Source organism: Ixodes scapularis, unplaced genomic scaffold (assembly GCF_016920785.2).
Source record: "Ixodes scapularis isolate PalLabHiFi unplaced genomic scaffold, ASM1692078v2 PGA_scaffold0__279_contigs__length_252992795, whole genome shotgun sequence".
NCBI lineage: Eukaryota > Metazoa > Arthropoda > Arachnida > Ixodida > Ixodidae > Ixodes > Ixodes scapularis.
This window is the reverse complement of record NW_024609835.1, coordinates 45432910-45455342: the sequence shown is the minus strand read 5'-3', so window position 1 is coordinate 45455342 and position 22433 is coordinate 45432910. Positions and strand designations below refer to the sequence as shown.

At 47.9% G+C, this 22433-nt stretch overlaps 1 protein-coding gene across 1 annotated transcript in view; it reads right to left on the bottom strand.

Annotated features, from left to right (window-relative positions):
- Positions 1–951: 951 nt before the first annotated feature.
- The window catches only part of LOC8038042 (homeobox protein abdominal-B), a 61064-nt gene continuing 39582 nt past the window's right edge, over positions 952–22433 (bottom strand). The window contains exon 3 of the mRNA XM_042287323.1: positions 952–9433. Within this exon, the coding sequence (XP_042143257.1) occupies positions 9123–9433 (311 nt within the window). The 3' untranslated portion in view covers positions 952–9122. The remainder of the gene's footprint in view (positions 9434–22433) is intronic.

Sequence of the window (22433 nt, the reverse complement as noted above, 5' to 3'; positions counted from 1 at the left end):
AGTGCACAAAAAAAAATGTATATTTCATTCCACTTTCCTGTGGAAAACAGTACACAGGGCAAACTGGCAGATGCCTGAACGACAAACTAAGGGAACACTATTTCAATGTAAACTGGGTGGTATCGTGGCACTTGGTTATTCACTGACGTGACTGTGGGTGTCCTGCCTATTTTTGAAGATTCTCAGTCATTGGAAGAAGCGGCAATGCTTTGACCGGAGAAATCATCGAAGCGGAGATGATTCCGCACCTAAAGGAAGAACGTGTAAGAATGCCATCTGTTTTGTTATCTGGGTAAAGAGTTAAAATAACTTCCTTCACGACAGTGACCTCGATAAGAGCTGCAGGAATCTACTGGTGTGTCATTGGGTGCGCGTCTTTTTTCTAGACTGGTCGTCGAATGTAAGGGCGCGCCTTGAGAGTTAAGCTTCAAGAGTAAGTTCAGCGATTGTGCGTCCCTTCTACTGACCTGTCTTCGTACGCTGTGTGTTTTAATCATGTAACAAAACGTTGTCCTAGAGAAATTTAGGACGTTTTCTTGTCGAAATAGAGAATGAGCGTTTCTCTACTCTACCTATCGAATCTTCTATTTTATCTCATATTCAGGTACGCGATAACTGAATAAATGCCACTAGTCGTATCAAACGAGGTCTTCATTGTAACGCCAATGGACGAACACCTAGGGGCGACTCAGTACAAGGCTTTGATTGACGTCACATCACCAGCCATCGTGGTGCCTTGCTGTTGAGCGTGTTGCTTCTCGAGAATAGCTTTGGCCCCAACAAATTTGTTTTGTTTTCTTGTTTTTTTCTCAGCAAAAATAAGTAGGAATGACCACGAGTCTGATGCAATGACGCCTCGTGCAAGCCATATAGAGAGCGTCAAAATGCAGCAATTAAGGCATACCGTAGCATATTGTAGCAAGCAATCAAGGAACGAGACGAGCAGCTGTGTTCCGGTCTGACTCCGTTTATTCGTCGCTGAGTAGTAGTTACACAGTCCGACACGAGTTTACGCACACAGAACCAAGTGGGGCATGTACGCACGTGACGTCGTCCTTCCAGGCGAACGCCGGGACGACCACAATACGGCGACACAAGCGACCCAGATGGCACACAAGACGAAATGCGGCGAGGCAACTCTCCGCTCAGCACGAAGTGCCCACACCGCTCTCTCACACGCACACACACACGCATACACTCGCGCACATATTCACACACGCACATGCACGCACGACGAGTAAGGGGTCCCCGACTACTGACCAGGAACGATGTCCGAGGAAAAAGAGGAGAATGGACATACGTGGCTATGGTACACAGAGGTTGATGAGGAATGAGTGACGTCTTCGTCGCCGCGAGGTCTGCAGCTCTGGCGTGCGCATACCCCTTATATATAAACTGAGGCAGCTCACACTGGAAGATGGGACCTATTCTTGTTCGCTCCTGACCAAAACCTTCGGCCATTATTTTTTTCTTGACCGGGGAAAGTTGAACAGTGTGCATTCTCAAGGGACGAAGCAGTAACCGGCACCGCTAAAAATTTCACCCAATATCCTTTTTCTTTTTCATTTAGTAAGGTAGTAACGAGATCACTTCTTGGAAAAAGGACTGTGTGAGTTTCTGAGTGGATTACAGAAATCTGTTTTTGGAGGTTAAGAACTGCGTTGTCTTGTCGGTAACCTTGTACTTTGCCCTCGTCTTCGCGCTGTTTTTGCTTTTATTATGTCTCTCTCTAGCCCAGACTTCAAGGTTATTCAAGAAATTCTGCCTCGCAGACTTGCATTTTTGTGAATACCCGCGCTGGGTCGATGTCCATTTGTTCTTCTTCTTACGCAATCGGGTCTCAGTCTTGAATATAGTAAATTCGGACTGAGACCGCAAATTCGAAGCTATCGTAGCGTGTTTTTAGTAAATCCTCATTGTAAGTACGCAATATTGGTAGGATCAATTTACGAGCACATGGGACGCAGCAAAGCTCTTTTTTTGTGTGTGACATTCTCTCTGTGCCAGTGCCGTCCACTAGTACGTCTCCAACCGTGATGGTATGCGCAAAAAGGGCAGGCTACTTTGTTTTTGTTTTCGTAAACATGGAGCTTAAGCAATCCAGATTTTTTTATCGCACCCATTTTCTATTAGATGCACCTTAATTTCTCAGTCTTCATAAAGCACGTTTATTGTCAGCTTGAACAATAGCTCTATCACGCATATTTCTCGTTCCTCGAGTAATGTGATCCCACGTTCTCTTTCATTTTTGTTTTAATCTAGTTTCTCTGAGCACTAAGCAGCTGCTTCCTACATCAACGTTTTGTTCTTAGAACTTTCAAGCAGCAAGCGGATCCTTGGTCTGCGAAATATTTTTGTGATAAAAAAAGCAAAAGGAATAAAACAATCTACATCACATCTATTCATTTCCCTTTGGCACGCTCAAGTTCTAGAAGCGATGCCATAACGAAAAAGTTAACCAGCTGTTCTTGGAACCTCAAATCATTTTAATTTCATCGCGCCGATTCCGCAGGTTCCTAACGCTCGAAGGGCTTCGAGCGCGTAGCTTAAAACATGCTTTGAAAAGCCGGCCCAAGCTGCTGACATTAATATCTTAGGGGTAATTAACGATATGCTAAAATTCGATCCTAGCTCCCTCGCTTGAAGACGCATTTACATATTCATACAGGCATAAGGTATAGGCACCGATGAAAACTTTTCAAACTGTTAACCGCTACCGAAAGCCTACAGCAATAGAGGCTGAGTCATCGGCGCACTGTAGAGCCGTTCATTAATTTCTTATGATAGTACTGAATTGTGTGAATAAACCAAAGTGGTACCCGATGCTTATTTAAAAGCTCTGCGGAAGTGTTCGAGAATGTGTTGGAATAAATAACGGCACTTCCAAGTAGCATTTGGAAGAAAACGGAGGCGAATAAGCTGTTCAACGCTTCGGTGTGTCCCAAAACGTCGCCGTAACTCCCCCCCCCCCCCCCCCCCTCCCCCTCTCCCTCTTTTTTTTTTTTCTTTTACTGTGGTTCTTGCGTGAGCGGAGCGCTTTCCTGGAACGGTGCCATCGAGCGCCATAAGTGTGCGACAGAACACAAAATATCTTTCCGCCCAGAAGCAGGACCTAAGTCACCTTGAGCTGCAAGCCATAATTCGACCCCGGCGACGTAAGAATAAATACCCCCATTCGAAAGGAAAATGAAATAAAGAAAACAAAAACCAAGGCTTTAACGACTGATGCGCGCTCTCTTAACTCTTCAAAGATGCATGCCGGAGTTACAATTAACGCATCCAGTCAATTACGCTTTTTTATTTATTTAAGATTTTTACAAGTTCTACTTTTGAATCGCCAATTCCTTTATTTTCTAGAGCCATCGTAGTTACGGCCAGGATGAGAACAGCAGAGAGGAGTCCGAAGTGTCCTACCTCCAGCGTGATCGTCGTGCCTTCGATAAAGCCTCAGCGTCTCGTAAGCGTCCAGCTTGCACGTGCAGCCAAAGCACCGCGGAAGGCAATGAGCACGTGCCGTAGGCCAGGCGCTCGAAAGACACGCCCTGCAGTTCTCACCTCGTCAATGACAGGACAAGAATTTCAATGAGACGACTTCAACTCTCCTGCCTCTGGTATACGAGCCCGCCACCTTTCGTTCCGTTTCGACTTGGCTCGTACACATCAAGAAGCTCACGTAAGGCCAGGACATCGGCCACGGTAGAAAGTTCGACCCGAAGGCAGCATCACTGAAAGGAACACCTGTCTTCCTCAAGCTGTCGATGAACGTATTTACCTCCCATTTTCGGCGACGTCACAGCTCGGTACAGGTGCAATGTGTCATTTATACTTTTCCGCTGACCTCCAGCTGAGGGAAGAATTCTTACTCAGGGATGAGAGCCAGTTGTTCTAAATCGCCACCGTGAGCTGCCTTACATACTCTGATTTTTCGGTGCTCAACGTGCACCAAAGCACGTGCAATCCAAGCACATGTGCAGCCGAAGCCACACGAAACCGAACGCTCAGCCCTCAATCGAGCCCCGCCAAGAAGAATGAGTCCTTGCGTTGTTGTCATCGGAGCTGCCCATAAGGAGACCGCGAACGAAGGTTTATCCTGACGTATGCATACGGACAGCATGCTGTGTTGGGTCGTAGGCTTAAAGGTCAACGTACAGTTCGCGCTTTCCACGTTTGCCCACCTCCTCCTTTCCTATATTCTCTCCACTTTGTGCCTTGCCCCGACACGGCTCCCCTCGCGGTTTAGGAGAGGAGGACTCTAAGAGGATTGTCTTCCCTGCAGAAAACCGAGGTTGTACGTCGGCCTTTACTCACGCCAGCGGAAGGAATTGGGGTCTGCCAACCGGTTCGGGAACATTTCAGATTTGGCACCTTTTAAGCACATGTACGCAGACGTTTGCCAAAGCGTCCGCCCCTGTGGAGACACACTCGACTGCTCATTGTTTTCCAGAAAGCGAAATAACGTTCCGCGGGGAAGAAGCGTGACAGCAAAAGGAAAGTAGTCGACCAAAACAATGCTAGTTTCGTGTTGTGCATTTCTGTCGCTTTCCCACGTGCTGCAATATATCCAAAGGGCGGGGAATTTTCATCAATGTGTAACGCAGCCACGTCGTATTCAAATGCGCAAGAGATGCAGGAAATTTCTGAAGATTTTTAAATCTACAGATCACACCGCTTAAAAAAAGAAAAGAAAAAAAAAGCTTTCTCTTCCTTGTTCCCTTTTTTTTTTTTTTTTTTTTTTCAAGGGGCAGAGGAGAATGCCAACATTCCCGAAGAAGGGAGAACGAAACACTTCTGAGTTTGCAACAAACCAAACGCTGTATAACCTCGCGGCGGTGCGTACAGTCGTCCACGGGAACATGACTTTCTGAAAACTCGCCAGGCTTTTTATTCAGAGGTAGTGAACCACTAAGAAGGCGTATAACTGTTTGCGTGGCACTGAAAATAAAGCAAATGAATGAACAAAAGGTGAACCCCGTTTGATCGTTTCTTTCGCCCAGCCTACATCATATCGTCGAAGGTACACGCCTGTCCGCGACTCGATATTGGCATTAACCGACCCCCCTTTGACCCTCCTCCACATACACGATAGCCTCATGAAAATGAAAGAAAAGAAATGAGAAAGCTAAACACATGCAAAGCCGTATCGGTGTCATCTTGGCGACCTCGGCATCATGTGTGTACGCCCGTTGCTAAGCGCTAACATTCGCAGCAAGATAGATAGAAAAAAATAACATCGAGGAACGCGAAGAATTAAAATATTGACATAGATAAATAAAAACGGAAAGCAAGAGAGAAGGAGAAGGAGGCAGGGAGATTGAGAGAGAAAGAGACGGGGAGAGAGATGGTGTGGACACGCACGCGAGCTGAATAGTATTATGTATAAAACGTGCCCTTCCAGGACGTTTAGTAGGCGGAGTTGGATCGGCGGCCATGCGTTATGCATGCTGTTCTGGGCTTCGCGCCCGTCGAGCTCGTTCTCACGCGCTGCGGCGGCGTTCATCCGTCATGCCGCCAGGCTCCTCCTCCCCTGGCCCGTCCGTTCTGAACCTGTTCCCTCCATTCCGGTCTTCTTCGCACTAAGTCTTCCTATTAAAGGCCCGACGGTAATTGCCGACCTACTTGGCTTAGCGAAAATGTCTGTTTCATCCGCCGCCACCGCCACCACGTTTTTGCGGCCCTTTATTAGTTTTTCGCGAGACCCGTCCTCACGGGTAAAAGCATGATAAGAATAGCAACGTTGTTGCCACCCCGACGCTTTTCTTTTTCAAGGTCCCTTTGGATTTTTTTTTCTTTTTTTTTTCTCTCGTTTTATGGCAAATTTAACTGGCAGATTTGGAGGTATCCAAAACTGCTCCATGCTCGCGCGTTTAGAGCTGGGAATGCTAGCTCGCGTTTGCACGTGCGTAAAGATACCGAGAAAAAAAGCGTTTCGTAACCGCTCCAAGTCTACCTGCGGAACTCGCCACTAGTTTTTATGGCTGGTGTCGGTGCTGTCCGGTGTGAAATACGACGTATCTAAACAAAGACATACGTGACTTTCCTATTTTTATTAGTTTTTCGTGTTTTCATCCACAGGCTTTGTCTTGGTCAGGTTCTCCTCGAAGAAGGATTCATGGGCTACAGAAAGCGATATTAATCTGCACGGGTTGATTCGCTTTTAAACAAAGCAGAAAAACAAATTAGGTGCGTTCAAACATATGTTCTTTAGTATCGTAAGTCGTTCTGCAGCAACGCTACGATTCGAAGAGGCCAATAAATTAGCTTAAGATAAGTAATTGTCCCTTAGCATGCCGAAGTATAGTGAAGCCTCTTGAATTCCAAAACTGGGTAAAGCCCCTCTTACTCTGTTCGTATTACTCAGCGTGAGTATGGAGCTTCTCAGTTGTACCTCGACAAGCAGTCCGATCAGAAAGAAAGAAACAAAAGATAATGGCGACGAGAGATTGGCAGAAATAAACGGAAACGGGAAGAAAGTTAATTACAAGCACGGTAGGAAGAGTAAAGCAGAAACTCGAGATTTCAAGATGACTTCGAGTCCAGTTCATCGTTCAATAAACCCTTTTCATCCAATTCAGTCCTTTTCTGATCTCGTGCAAAAGCGGTTTCGCTAGCCATAAACAATGAGCAGCCGGTGTGAAACACAGGTCAACGCGAGGGCACTCACAAAGGGGTTGAGGGAGGCAAGCTCCTTCGGGCTCAACTGTCACCCTGTGCGGAACGAGTGTCCGCACCGAGAAAGAAGACGAGAACACTTTCGATCTACACCACACACTACACCAGCAGTCAAGGATACACATACGCTCTGTACACATGAGAGATGAGGGGATGTCTCAGACTAGAGTCCCTTGATAACACCCGGGGCAGCGATGCCATTGAAAAATCTTCCGTGAGTCGCTCTGTTCTACAACGGTGTAACCATGCACGGGAACAAAAACACCATCGTCCTGGCGCTCTCAAGCAGTGCAGAATGCAGAAACAGGAATTATAAAATTCGTAAAACAAAGCGGATAAAAAAAATGCGAGGGGTCTGCGTGTAGGTTACGTCTAACCATAGCCTCCTCTATACTCACAAAGCCTGGCAGTTCGATGACGGAGCCATGGAGTGCCCGGTCGAAGATTTGGAGCGCGAGGATCTGGTAGCACAGAACATTTCTCGGGGAACTTGTAGTCAGCGCACAGCTTTTGCAGCGGTGAGGACCCGAAACATAGTTTTCAAACCCGACGAGAAAAAAAGGCGGTACCCTAGGAACGCGAGAAGCACGAGCGGACATTCCATCGCTCGGGACAACTGTGTTTCGGCGTCTCGCCGCAGCGGGGCGCCCGTTACGTGCCTCTTGTCTACCGGCCTACTTTTTCACTTTAGGCGGCCGCGTCTCGTGGCGATCTGCCAGTCTTTGTCAGTATAGAGGAGGCTATGGTGTAACACAAGTGTTCACTTGGTACTTGGCGCAATAAAAAGGTTGTGTCAAGCAAAGTACTAAGTGCTTCCGCATTCTATGGCTGGTTATCTAACTACTCGCACCGGAACGAGGCTGACAAGGCAGCTGCGCTAAACAGAAAATAAAAAGTGTTATTTTCTAAAACTTGCTAAATCAATTCTTGATGTCCGTGGTAGAACGTCCTATGTCGCCCTCTGCATGTTTTCCTTACAAAAAAAAAAAAAAACAAATAAGAAGAAAAAAAAAACGATTGCGTTTAAGATAGTGTTGGTGGTACTGAAGCCACCTGGTAACCTCTAACATCTTTTTTTTTCACCTCTCTCAAAATCTGAACCTTATGTTACGTCTAGAAAATCTACGATAGTCTAGAATATCTACGATAGTCGTTTAAAGGCGCTGATTAAAGGGATCACCACTGAAAAAAATCATATGTGAACCCCGCCGCCAGAGCACGACATTCCTACAGTGGGCGCAGTATGTGTATCAACTCGTACTGAACAAAGTCACTATGCCGGCGTGCTTAAAGAACAAATGCATGTATGGCCGATACTCTTTTAATGCGAGGTAAGAGAGGTGAAAATGTGTAATTAGCGGATTTTCCTTTTTCTTCCAATATATGCAGCCTAAATCCATTGATTCGGAGCTTGATGGACTGGCAAAGATAATGTTAGAAAACTGTCGACACTTAGAAAAAACAAATGAACACAGCTTTGAATCCGGTTTACTCCATTGTGTCTCGTCCCAGTCTGAGATCCCTATCTTCACGAACTTTTTATTACTAAGTACATCTGCTTTCTTTCAATAAATGTACGTGCACTTGAAATCGAAAAAAAAAATTCTTGCGTTATTTTACTGAATAGATCTGGCCTAACGGCTGCTTTCGAGGCAGCAATCACCAATTAAATCATGTATTGGGTAGACAAGCGCGAGTGAGTTTATAGTTTCCTTCGTAGCCATTCGGCTCAATCAAACAAAACAATGGATGGCGCGCGCCCGTTCAAAACAACAGTAATAGCTCATGGCCGCGCTGCCCTGGGATAGTTCGTTTTCACGGCTCTAGTTCACGCAAGGAACAGTGTCACCGCCGCCACTTGAGGGCGGGGAAAGAAACAGTAGCTACTCCATGGACCGAGTTACGGGAGGATGAAGGCAGGGATGGTTGGGGAACTAAATTACACGGGCCGAACAGGAGGTAGTGGTCGGCGGGGATGTCGAGACTTACTCGGGGAGAGTGGCTTGACTCACAGACACGGCGAGGAGCGCCTCCGTAAAGGCTCCAGCGCTACTCGGCCACCCCACGGGGTCACCGCTCTCTATGTACAGTGGGTGAGCGTCTTTGTTTCGGCGTCGCGTGTCCGGCAGGATCCGTGGCGAGACTCTGCCCGCACAGCTCGGCCGACGGCGCACGCGACGGCGACACGGTCCAGTCCACGGCGTCTTCTTGACGTCGGTCGAGTTCGAAGAGGGCTCGAAGGGAGTCGCTCGCGCACGCTCACCCGAGGAGTCTCACAGCGGGGCTTCGCGCACTCGTCGTTCGAAACGTTCGCGCGGCACAAGCACACACAAACACAGCGGGGGAAGGAAGTCAGAGGCCGCGCACGACAGGCGATGGCATGGGGGAACCAGGGGATGATGATTTCCGCGTCGATCGTCGTTGTTTTGAGTCTTTGTGGCTCAGCACAGCAGCTACTTGGCCGCCACGACGGCGGCGTTGTGGTGGCTGTTGGCGGCGCTGTTGCTCTCGGAGTTCTGACGCTGACTGTTCTTCTTGCTCTTCATGCGGCGGTTTTGGAACCAGATCTTCACTTGGCGTTCGGTGAGGTTGAGGTTTCGCGCCAGCTCCCAGCGCTTCTGCTTGGACACGTACGCGTTGAAGAGGAACTCCTTCTCCAGTTCCAGGGTCTGGAACTTAGAGTAAGGTTTACGCTTCTTGCGCACCGTCACGTTGCCCGTCCACTCCAGCGGGTTGGGCGTCAGCGACTCGGTCACCGCCGGCACTGCGCCGCGCCACCAGGGCACGCCAGGGGGGGAGCGAGGGGAAGGGGAGCAAAAAATCAGCATCCGAACGCACCACGACACACACACAAATCAACGAACGTGCGAGAACACACAGACACTCGGAGAAAAATTTTCTATGTGCGATATAGTCAATTACACTCCATCTCGGCCCCAAGTCAGAATGAGTCCCTTAAGAGTGTAAACGATCGTTTCACTCTTTCCCGAATACCCTCCGTTGGGAATATTACCGGGTACATAAGAAAGCGCCGACCGGATCGACAGAGGCCACAACGTTTCGTCTTCAGAGCACTGCGCAGCGTTATGGCTTTTATTCTGCAAGCGTTCGTCAAAACTTGAAAGCAAGGATTTTTGCAGCGCAAAGCCCTCGCGTGGCCTCCTAAAGCTACAATATCAAAGCTTGAAATATCGCTTTCGAGTTCCCTGAAGGCGCATTTGGTGCGACCAGTGTCCGTAACGGAAGAATAGCAGAGTTAAACGTTCGCGAAGGACAGTGATGTTAAGCTTAAAGGGAAACTGAAGCGGTTTTCTATTTGAGAAAAAACATTTCAATGGCCTTCATTCTACCTTCAGGATGAGGAATATCAAGATTATTTTTCAATTTGGTGCACGGAGGCTTCACAAATTAATTTTTAAAGTACCGCCGAAGCCCCTCCTTCCCGGGGCGTGACGTCACACTAGGAGCCTTCGGAATATCTGCTCTCGCGCATCTTCAAAGCTATGCATGCGCACTCTTGCTATTTTCAGAAAGGTCAGAAAGAGACCTCACGACTGGTGTCAGTGCGGGGAAATATATCTGGCAAGCTTGCGTTGCACGCGCTGAACACACGAGCGACACGCGCTTGGCGGCCCGAAGATCCTAGTATGACGTCACGACTGGTCGAATGTTTTTTCGCTTTTTCTCGCTTTTAGTTGCATATTCAGGGAAAACAAAAGTGATATTCAGATTCACAGGATAAAAATATGCCAGAATTCACCTCTAACTCGTTTTTTTCAAGAAGTGTTTCAGCTTCCCTTTAAGGACGGTTAAAGTTGGCCACTCTGTGCTTAGGCTAAGAGAAAGGGGACAGACATGTATACGGCAATCGATGGGACCAAGAGCAGAGCTATTGTGAAACCAAATTCTATTTAGAGATTTAAAACCTCTCACTCTGGTCAAGCGTACGGATCACAACTATAATGTGTTATGCTATAGTATAGTAAGTCTGTTCAGTGTATTTTGCTTGTCTCTTGTGTTTCTAAGCAGCTTGTGTAATACTTCACGGACTGTCTGTCCTCACACGTAAGCACGAAAGTATTTCCATGCGAAATAATGCACTGTATAATTTGGAAAAAAAAAAACTGCATGAAAGTTATTATTATTATACTATTATTATTTTTATAATAATAATAATTATCATCATCATCATCATCATCATCATCATCATCATCATTATTATTATTATTATTATTATTATTATTATTATTATTATTAAATCACTACGGCTTCCGCCTATAAACAACTATCAGCAGAGTGTCATGCCCGACTGTTGCAAGACCTTATGAACTAGCTGCACGTTGTTACTGGATAATCGACGTATTTCAGGAGTTGTGAAGTCGAAATATGCGTTTCGTATACCCCCATTGTCCTCTACCTCCAATTGTGTATACCGGACACACATTTCGATTTCGCAACTCCTGAAATCCGTTGATAATTCAACAGCGCGGTACAGCCGGCTCAAATGGTCTTATGACAAGTACTCCGTTAATGCTATTATACTAGTGGCGACCCGAAGTGATCAGCCCCATCATAAAACCTATTTTTGCTTCCAATTTATTTCCACACTTTTCTTGTGGCTGGTAATATTCAATTGTGAATATTGAATATTGACTTTTCTTCTGGTTGTGCGAGGTATTTCGGGCGCGGGCAGGTTTGGAGAAAAAAAAAAAGATAGGCGACGACCACGAGTCCGCTTCAATTTCTACGTGAAATCGCTCAGTAAGCAGCTCGCCTTAAATTGTCCAACTGTGTGTCAATACTTTGAGATATATATATATATATATATATATATATATATAATCACACTGATAAGTACTATTTGCACAGATCGTACGATTACAATCACTCATAACTGGAATAAATTTTAAAAAATTAAATGAGAAAAATAAAGAAAATTAAAGCATCTCTTGGGCACGTGTGTGTAAACCGACGGTGAAGCACATGAGGTGTGATCAAAAAGTTGGGATACTAGGTTTGTAGCATAAAGAGAGAGGGGGCAGCACAGTGATGCGAGCGCAGCAGTCGAAGGACCTTCGTGTCCCGTTATAACAAAGGGCGTCACTCTGTGAACATTTGGAGCGTCGCTACACGAGCTTTTGTGACCACGTACTCGGGCACAATGGCGATTTCATCGTAGACTGCAAACCAGAACGAGAGCAAACATCAGTTCTGCATCAACCACGGCAAATTAAGAACATAGACCTTCAAAATGATTCAGCAAGCTTGTGTCAAAAAGCAGTGACTTTTGCGAAGAGTTTTAACTAGCATTCGCGCATCCGAAAAGGCCAAACATCACTGGAAGACAAAGAGCGGTAGGGAGACCTTATCCGACCTCTCCTTGACTTCAGTGACGTTCTGTCATTTTTGAGGCGCGAGTGCCACTCAAAACGCATCGAACACCTGACTGCTTCTTAACATAAGCCTTCTAAATTATTTCAGAGGTATCTGCTTTAGGTTTGCCGAGCTTCACGTAAAAGTGATGTCCGCCCTCGCTCTGGTTTGCAATCTCTGGTGAAATCGCCATTGTGTCCGCTCTTTGCTGCCCTATCTCTTTACAGTACAAAATCAATCTCGGAACGTTTTTATCATACCTCGTAGATGTAACACAACGTAAAGACAAATACTGCAAAAAAAAACAAAAACAAGTTTTTCGCGCCTTAGAATGTTTGCGAATCGGGCAGCGGGGTCATGTTCGCGACCAATTAAGTTTCGCGAATTCTAAGGGCTGGAATCGGCCTCTTTATACAAGAGAAATATTCGCACCCTCTGAAATTTCTGAATTCTTCAAGCCGCGAAATTCGCGAGAATTAGGGGGCTTGCGAAATGTTGGGGGCTTTACCTTACGTCGGCCCTAGAGAGAAGGGTTCCACTTCCTCACGGAAAAAACAAAATATGCGAATAGTATGCTTATCATTTACTCCAGTTAAGTATGATTGTGACTCCATGCAAATCGCACGCGAAAGGCTTTTTTTTTTTTTTCACTTTCTTCTTTGTGGTGTGGACAAGGTGGGGGCAGTGCAATCTATTGAAAAAGATTGGAAATTGACTGCTGCCTGCCTGTGCAACTATTGGCGACGCGATGTTTTGGTGGCGCCACCTTGCGGGCTGGTAGGATGCGAGCAGACGACGCCCTGCACGGAGTGGCTATGTTAGTTCGCTTCGCACCGATACCGAATAAAAACGGTTTATTTGTTAAATAAACCTGTAAGACGTTTTTGTCAATGGTTTTTCTAATGAATAACAGCGCCTCAAAGTTGCTTCTTATATTAAAAAAAAAAAAGCTTTAAAATGTTGAAAAACAAGCCTGGAGCTTCACATAACAGCTCGAGCGGCGTGCGTCAGTGCTAATAACAGCCCCTCTGATTCTTCTTTTTTTTTTTTTTTTTTTGATTTGTGGAGGCTGCTCTGAAAAAAAGGTTTTGCGTTCACCAGAGTAAATGGCGTACTGTATTCTAAGGTGTGCAAGCGCGCAAAGTTTTTTCGCAAAGCGCCGCACGCTTGTTTTAGTTAGGTCGAGCTTGCCGATACCGATGGTTCTATCCAAATGTGATTCAACAGTTGCTGACGAGCAAATGCCGGTCAGCAACTGACGCTCAGTTCCTCTCGCATGGAATACGTGGCAAAGAAGTTTGTCACTTCGCGACTTTTGCTCGAAAGAAAAAGAGACATATTCGTAAATTCTTAAATTGTTGGACATGGCCCGGCAAATTCAGGCGATTGATTAATTTGTTCCATCCAATTTTTACTAAGAATTGTTTACAAATTTAAAGTCGCTCGCTGAGAAGGGCATCACGCATTATGAGCATTTGGTTCCGCAAAATTAAACATACAAACGTTAGTAATTCATAGCAGGTGTATATACCTCGGTTTTTGGGACGCTGAAGTGTCACCAACTCACTAGATTTAAAACTCTGATCACGAGGGGAGCTGGCACGTTTCGCGTCGACCGGGAGAAGAAACAAGGATTTAATTGAAACGACTCCGGAAGCTAGCCACTGCTTCTTGCTGCCAGTTATTTTGAGGATGTTCGTTCACCGGTTTACAAAATTCAAAAAGGAATCAACTTGGCACTAGTAAGAGAACAGCACTCACAGAACACATTGGAACCAACAGGATACACGGAGTCGCTTTCACTGAAGTGTTTACTACACGCGCGAGAGGTTCTCGAATTTCGCTTTCCTATTTTTAATTTATAAAACATTCCTTTCTCAATTTTATTTCGTCCGAATCATAATTTTAAAAAAAAAATACACCCTATTCACCGAGGTAGATGTTATAGGGAAGTTAAAGAGCTGGATATTATATTTTCATTATCCAGCTTTATTTACTGTAATAGAGAACAGCACACCACCATCCGAGCACTTCGACGCCTCAGGCGCCAAAAGTGTCTGTTGGCACGACTAGTACGCGTGCCACGGTTTCAAGTTTTGGTAAAATGTCCCAATATACAAATATAACTTCACCAAATAAACAGAACACATGAAACATGTTTTGCCGCGCGTCACCCAAACAGCGCATGAAGCGAGCTGACGAGCCGAGGGATTCAAGATCTGGGCGGTTTGACCCAGTTGGTCCTACCCATGACGTCACAAACGTTAATGATGATGATAGCTGGAGGAGCGCCCCCTGTAGCTCGCGCACGCCGCCAATACTCCGTTTTTGAGAGCAGCCAGTGCTACGACCCGATGCAGCCAATCAAGCAGTGCCAAAAGTGCGTGGTCACGGCGCTCGTCAGCTTTGTGCATTTTGCAATCACCAGCTAAACCAAATACGCAGAAAAGAAAAAAAAACGCCAGATGCACAAAGACGGGGCGCACCCTTTCGTTGCACTTTTGGGGTTGCTTGATTGTTTCCATTGGGTTTCATAGCGTTGGCTTCGGTCGGACTGAATGTGAAACGGAGTGTATCAACAACACCAGAACAACGCACGATGAAATTGTCAATGGAAGTATAAGGTAAAGAAATTTAATGACAACACTGCCGAACGATGAAAGACAAGGACACAGTTTTCTGTAACCGCAGAAATTGCGAGAACGTGGGGGACCTGACGTGGATCACACGTCTTGCGCCGCAGTCCCAGTCTTGAGACGTTAGCTCTTCAGTCTCAATCTTGAATGAAGCTCCAACGATCTAAACGCCCAGCGAAGTTCTTCGAAGTCACCCCCAGGGAACATGCTTCCTTCTCCAGCGGTAATCACTTCAAAAACGTCAAGAAGATTCCGACCAAACAAGAGCCAACAGAGGCAAAGCAAATCAAGAAGCCCAGATCGGGGCGACCTTTCCGACCCGCCGCCACAGGCCGCAAAGCTGCCCGTACCGTCCATCCTAAATGAATCGTTGCTAGTACACCCTTATAAATCGCTCCTCACAGCGGGCACCAAACTCACATCGACTAGATTCCATACCCGCCCTTTCGTTCGACCGGTTTTCGGTGACCTTTTACTGCAGACCGCCGAGGGTCCCCCCCTCAACCCAAAAACGTGAAACTTTGCGCAAACGGCTCAGCCAGCGTCAGCCTGCGCTAGGCTGCGAGTAGAGCGAGCGGTACAGCTGCCGCCATCTGTGGAGGATATGCGGAACCCGACGTGGCGGCGAGCGCGCGTTCATGAGAGAAGACGTGCCGCTCTGGCGAGCCCCCCCTGAGGCCTGGAAGCCTGGAAGGCCTGACTGGCGTGGCTGCTGGCATGGCTCGCGACGCATGCAGACGACGAGGAAGGGAGGACGAGCTATGTGCTGAGAGAGGGAGACGTTGGCTTGAGTCGGCCGACAGCGTTGCTGCAGGCCTGACAGGCCGGTTGCTTGCTCGCCTGCCGCCGCCGGCTACTGGCAAGCACGCAGGCAGGCAAGCAGGCAGACGCGCCGGCAGATCCCCCCCCCCCCCCCCTTTTCCTTCCTGCGCGAGTCGTAAAATGGAAACGCTAGAGGACAATGGCGGAAAAGAGGCTCCTCTCTTCGCCCCCCCCCCCCCCCCCCCCCCCCTTTATACGCGGCTGCGGGAGCCGACTCAAAGGAGCAAAAGAAGCGAGGGAGACTGGAAAATAACAATAATGATCATACGGGAAGAAAAAGCACCGAAACGCGAAAAGATGCCGAACAAAATAGCTACGACTCGGGAGGGTTTCCGGGGCCGCAGATGTCACGGTGTGGGGTTTTTGGGTGGCGGAGGATTTTGCGACACGGGTGCGAGGTTCGGCGTTGTCGGTGCTACTGCTGTGAAGTGTTGAGTCTGAGGGCAGAAAAAATCGATGCGGTTTCCTTTATCCCGTTTCGTAGGCACTTTTAACCTGCTCGTATAATTCTTTTTTATGGATTTGTTGATTGTGGCTATGTTTAATCAATTAGTACTAAGACGTCGATGATGTTTGATAAAAGTAGTAACGGCATGCAATACGTGGTTAAGTTGCCGCAATATGTAACCAAAGCATTGGAGCGAAAAATTGTGCCCAACCAGAAACTGGACGCAAAAACGTTGTCCACCAACCATCTGATGGTTTCCTTTCCCTTCGTTTTATTTTTATTGGCGAACGTACACAGCCAAACCAGCGCCTTCCGCCGCATCTATGAGTCTTGCCCACCGAAAGGTTCACTGAGAAGGCAGCTTGGTTAGCCTAGTATATGATAACAAACCCTGGCTGAACAAGAATGACAAGTCGCAATGCATGTGCAACTGGTGAGGTCGAGATGGTTCCTTAGGCGAACTTAACGCACCAGAAATTGCTCTCTACATAAAGATTGTGAATTAGCTTGTCTGCAGAACACGGAGACAACCAATCACGGCGGACAACAGAAGAATCCGATCGAATGACGCAGCTCAGAACACAGTTTAATAAAAACAAATGCGATGACTCCAGGGATATTGACCATGGCGTTTCACTTGCGCATTGTCCCTACAAATATCGCTTTTTTTTTTGCTTTTTTTATTTCTTTCATATCAAATTGCGTTTAGTTTTGTCATTCGCTGTGATCCCCGTATCGTTCCCCGTAATTGGCTGTTTCCGTGTACTGTGAGAAAGCGAGCTCAACATTTTTTTTTTTTTTTTTAAGAGTGTACTGTATTATACTCCCGGCTCCGTGTCACTAGTTACGTGCAGTACGGGCGAATGCAGCGCCAGGCCAACACCAACACCACCTAGACAGAAGGCCTCCGCATGGTCTCCTCTCCCTTTGTGAAACGTCATCAGAGTCGGATCGCGCTAACTCGGCTATTGGGCCCGAGCCCGACCTTCGACGCGCTGATTGGACCCGAGCCCCAGACGAACACTGACACAGCGCTCGTGCCCAATCTCACGCCTCGATCGATATGACTGTGATGACGCGTGCGGAGGTCTTCTATCGAGGTGGCGTTGCCGAAACCTGGGGGAGGGGGGCAAGCACTGAAAGGCTGGGGAAGAGGGGAGAACCCTCTTCTCCTCTCTAACATTATTAGCGCTCTTCCTTTCTCCCCTCGCACTCCTCTCCTAGTTCTCGCCCTTTCTCTCTTCGCCTAGCGTTGCCTACTGCACACAACTACTGGCACGGAGTATAAATCCTCTATTTAATGCCCTGTAGTTACAAGGGTGCTCGCAAATGTCGTTGAGCCAACGATACTGGGCATCCCCCAAGTGTCATTCAGCCCAGACCGATCTCATCAAGCGTTCCACGCAAGCGTGATGCCGTCATAACTGTTGTTCATAGGAGGCAGGCGCCAGTTCACGAGACAGCTCGTACCGCGTCGGGCTCTGCTTGCGCTGACCCTCAGCACAGTTATCGCGCGTGCAGAAAGAAGTTCCCACGATGGGCATGGCGACAGCGGTGGCGGAATGAAACTGGCTGTGAGATGGGTCTGTTGCCCAGTGTTACACGGTACACAGGCTAGAGTGAACTAGAGGAGGGGTAGTAAGCTCAGCGAGCGCTTACGGCTGCCGCACTTCGTGTCGACGGCACGAGAGGGCGCCGCTAAAGCATGGGCTGTAGTAGCGCATGCTTTGCATGGCATTTGCGGTATTATATACTGGCTTTGTCGTCGTTGTCGTCGTAGTCAATTCGGCATTGCAGTTCATTCGACGTCAGCGACAAAAAACACGGGAAAAAGATCTGAACGGGAGCACGTTTGTCAAACCGCCAAGCCAAACCTGCTCGCCAAAGGCCCGAAGGCCCTCGGAACGCGATCCTCCAGCCCATGCTCGCAGCGCCGCCACGTACTTCCGGGACCTTTCCATGCTGGCCACTTTACAGCAATGCATGGCGCGCGTCGGCGCCTGATGTCACTACCCCTCCTCTAGTTCTCTAAATAGGCCTAGAAACCTCAGGTGAACTGCACCTCACGTGACCCACAAAAGAGAAACATATATTCTAAAGAATAAAAGAATAAAAAAATCCAAATTGACTTACATCGTTTTTGGAAACGTTTTTTTTTTTTTAGCCCGTTCTACATATCGATTTTTATCTCAGTGGAAACAAAAACGAAGATATAAACACTGCAAAAGATTGCAAACGGGGATGACGCAGCAGGAGCCGCATGGCCGTTGCATCAACGATGGCCGCCTTCGCGGCGTTTGTATTAACGCTGGCTTCCAAGACGTGTTGGAATAGAGGCGGCGATGGTTATAAACTCAGCTCCAACTCTTAAACACATCTCCTCTTAAAATATTTAATGCTACGATCGTGTGTGGATAGCTCCACTTGCGTTCCGAAACAGTAAGTGCGTCGCTAACGCTGGTCGTCGGCGATGCAGCAGACGCCGTCATCCTGTCATCGGTTGGCCAAAGCACAGGTCGAAGTCATTTGGGCGATGGTGCCTGGAACGTGTCTCCGACTGGTGTGTTTACCGCGTCCCAAAAAGTGGTTTCTCGATTCCTGCCTGGTGACGTCATACAAGTGTCACGCTGTCGCCTGTCGCGATCCTGGCGGCGTCCCAGCAGACGTGGTTGATGTAGCAGACGCCTGTTCCGCTGCAGGTCGCTCTCGAGTGTGGCAGCCCACAGAAGTTTCGGCAGCCAGAAGTTGGGACGCCGCGACGACAGCGACACTCGCGTTCCCTCGTGCTCTTCGCCAGCATTTCTACGACCAACTGTCAGGATCGCGACATCCGACAGCAGGGCACTCCGCCTTCTGTGACGTCGCTCGTTGCCACTTTATGGCCACCGTCGACATACGAGCGTGATAGGACGCTGAACACAGAGGGCTGAGACGCGCTCCTGCAGGCACCACACTCTAGACAGCTGAGGCTGTGGCGAGCTCGCTTAGACTGAAGTATGGCTAGCGCGCCCGTGTAACTCCCGCGAAAAGCCATTGAGCAGACCAACTTCGGCTCCTCCACACTTGAAAGACCCCCCCCCCCCCCCCCCCCTTTCCCGTGTAACAGCAGTGTAAGTCATGTCAAAATATCCCCCTTTATTATCTAACTGCGGACTTTAACTTGTAATGTAGAAGATATGAAATTCTGAAAGCGTAAAGAACTTCGCTCATTATGTTCCGTCCGATACGTGCAAGTATAGCTATGCCGTCAACTGACCACTTACACAAAACTGTCGACACCCCACAAATAATCCTCTTCTTTTTTTTCTTTTTTTTTTTTTACAACGAAAATAAGCATGGATCGTGACTCCCGCCACGCAAATCTTCCTTGGTGCGCCAGACGTATGCAATTAAACAAACAAACAAAACTGACATTATTTTTAATTGGTCTGCAGCAAAGATAAATTTAGAAGAGCCATCAACGCCGCAGCTCGTACCGTCCCCTCCCCCCCCCCCCCCCCCCCTTCCTTCTCGCCGCACAACACACCCGAAAGTACACGCGCGCGCACACACACGACTGCGACGACGACGAGAAGTAACAAACAAACACACAGAACCAGTCTCTCGCAATCAACGTCCATTTGTCCACAAACTCACGTGCGTCCGCTTCGAGCAGCCGGCAAGCGCGGCTCGGACAAGAGCGCGCGCACAGGCAGGTCGACGGACGGACGGCACAAAATAGCGCCGCGTCGCGCGTATTTCCGACGCGTCAGTTGTCCATCTCTGACCGAACAAATGGACGGGACAGCGAGCCGTTTCAGAGGAGACGAAGGAAGTCATGCGTCCCAAAGATGCAACAAATCAGTCCGGAGCACGGAGAGAGAGAGGGAGAGAGCAGCGCGACCTCAGAGCACCGCACACCAGCACGAGCGATCGACAAGCAGTCCATGTCCAACTCTTTTGTCGCGAGTGTTTATAGGCAGAGATCGCGCCGCGCAGAGCGATTCTTGTCTCTCGATCCGTCCGTCCGTCCGTCCGCCAAGCAAAAAACGTTTCCTTTGCGACGCGACCGGCTTCGTCACGACGCCGTGAACCGTCGCTCATTGGTATGCGAGGAACGCCGTCTTTATCGGGAGGTCTCCGACCGGTGCGCCGCCGGCGAGTTTTAGGACGGATCCCACGGCGGTGTATATGCCTCCGCGTGAATGGAGATGGACCCCCGAGGTCCCCGACGACGAGTCCGGGAACGGTCACCAAGGGTCCGGTCCTAGCAGTTCAGACCGCGAAGCTAATCAGTGGCTTCGGACGGCGGAGCCAATGCCTTCGACCCGACACGCGGAGCGACTCGCCACAGTCGCCGAAGCAGCGGAACGAGACGAATTCGCCAGCGATCGACAGTCAGGGCGATAATACCTTGCTCGCACGATTCCTTTGTCGTAAGTTCAGAACTACTGTAAACCACAGGAAATAAAGTCTTTAGCGGAGCTGCGCTCATCGCATCCGTGATTCTGATTGCGCGGCACCTAACCTCTTACACTGAGCAAGGCACGAGTCTCTATGATGAATGGTGATTAGAACTACACATGAAGTATTCCTTATTTCGGGGTGTGCATAGGCGTGGTTTCATAAATGCTCGTTTTATTTTACGAAAATAAACCAGAAAAATCAAGCACCAATTATAAGAAGCGTGAGACTTGATCCCGAAGGCACTTCATCGTACCGGTCATACTCGGTTCGCTATCGATGAGGGCCCTGTGGCCCAGTATAACCTACGCCAATCTCGTCAAATAACCCAGCAAATTCGAAAACGTTGATCAATAAACATTTTGAAAAGAGGATTTCATTTTGCAAATTATATTTTATCTCAAACTTCAGAATGTATGCCGTAAGGTCCTTTTTCAGGGCATCGTTTACTTTTCAGTCTTCTTTAACCACTCAGCTCCGTGTGTCCCACCGCACCCGCATTGATCAGAATTATATATTCTAGCGGACCAAACCAGTCGACATAAACTCCGTGAATTCTACAGGGCACACCTGTAAATTATTTTCAATTCCTAACTCTTTGTTAAGTAAGACTCTTGGTTACTAATTCACGACTGCGATCTACAAACTTTTCATCTTGATGTCTATACGCATGTGCGGACCGCTCTCGTGTAAGGTCTTTGCAAATGTAGATGTTTATGTGATAATCAATAATATAGAAAACGTACACGGGGGAAAGAAAGAAATCAAAGAGCAAAAATAAACTTACGTGAACCGGGCTATATCATCACATACGTAACAGTCGTATATCACGTACAGCTTAGAAGAAACCCTCACAACCTCTTCTCAAGTCAGACCAGATATTGTGTTTACACATTTCACCGTACACTGGGGTCAGTCGCGTTATTTCAGAAGCCCACTCGACAACGAAGTCAGGTCCCGGCGATTATACAGAAGCAAGTGCCGACTAGTATGTGGATTTCAATTACCATATACGAGATTAGGCAGACTGCTAGAACTCGTCGCGAGTCTCCACCATAGAAGGGCGAATATCGACTTCCCACTAACGAAGACTGGAGGGGATACCCTTCCTTCCGGGCCATAAATCGTAGACGATATACCCGCCGATAACGACCCTCGTTTTGTCCGTTACGCCAACAGACGCGAATGGGCAGTCGGATCGCCAACGCACACACAAAATGGAACTGGAATCGCAACGTCGGTCGGTTCACCGTTCCAAGGCGTATATCAAAACAAGCCTTCAGACGCAAACCCACTCGTATGGGTATATACGTAGAAGCTATATACGGAGGAGCAATGTTCGAGAATGTTCGCACTGATCTGATATAAGCATACAAAAGACAAAAGTGTGACGTGATCACCTGCGGACATGTTTCAAGCATGTTCGCTTCGAGCATGCTTCGAATAATCTCTGCGTACGGTTTGTCTATGATGAAATACGGCCCGTTTAAGAGTCCAAACAATCAAGAAACCACAGTTGCAAACCAAAAATCATAGGAAAACCAAAAACCTCCTAGAAAACAAGGCAGTAGTGTATGGTGTTAATGCAATTAATGCAAAGGTGCCACGAGCTGGACAAAACTAACAATACTAATTCCTGGAGGGGGGGAACAAGGGGAACAAAAACAAACACAGATCTCCAAACACAGCTAGGTGACTGGTGCGCGACTGAAAGAACGCTCCACTGGAAATGGAGAGGTCCCTGGTTCGACACCAGGAACCAGGCGGATTTTTTCAGTCGCGCACCAGTCCACTAGCTGTCTTTGAAGATTTGTATGTGTCTCTTGTCCCCCTTGTTCCCCTTCTCCAGGGATTATTATCGTCATTCTTGTCCAGGTCGCAACACCCTCGCATTAACTGTATTAACGATCATAACCTTAAGATCAGGCCGCTCACCCTTGTTGGTGTTAGACTGGTGGCGGCGGTTAAAAACCCGTGTGACGTTTAACCCCTGGTTAAGCTCCGGTGGTGGAGCGCTCCACTGGAAATGGAGAGGTCCTGGT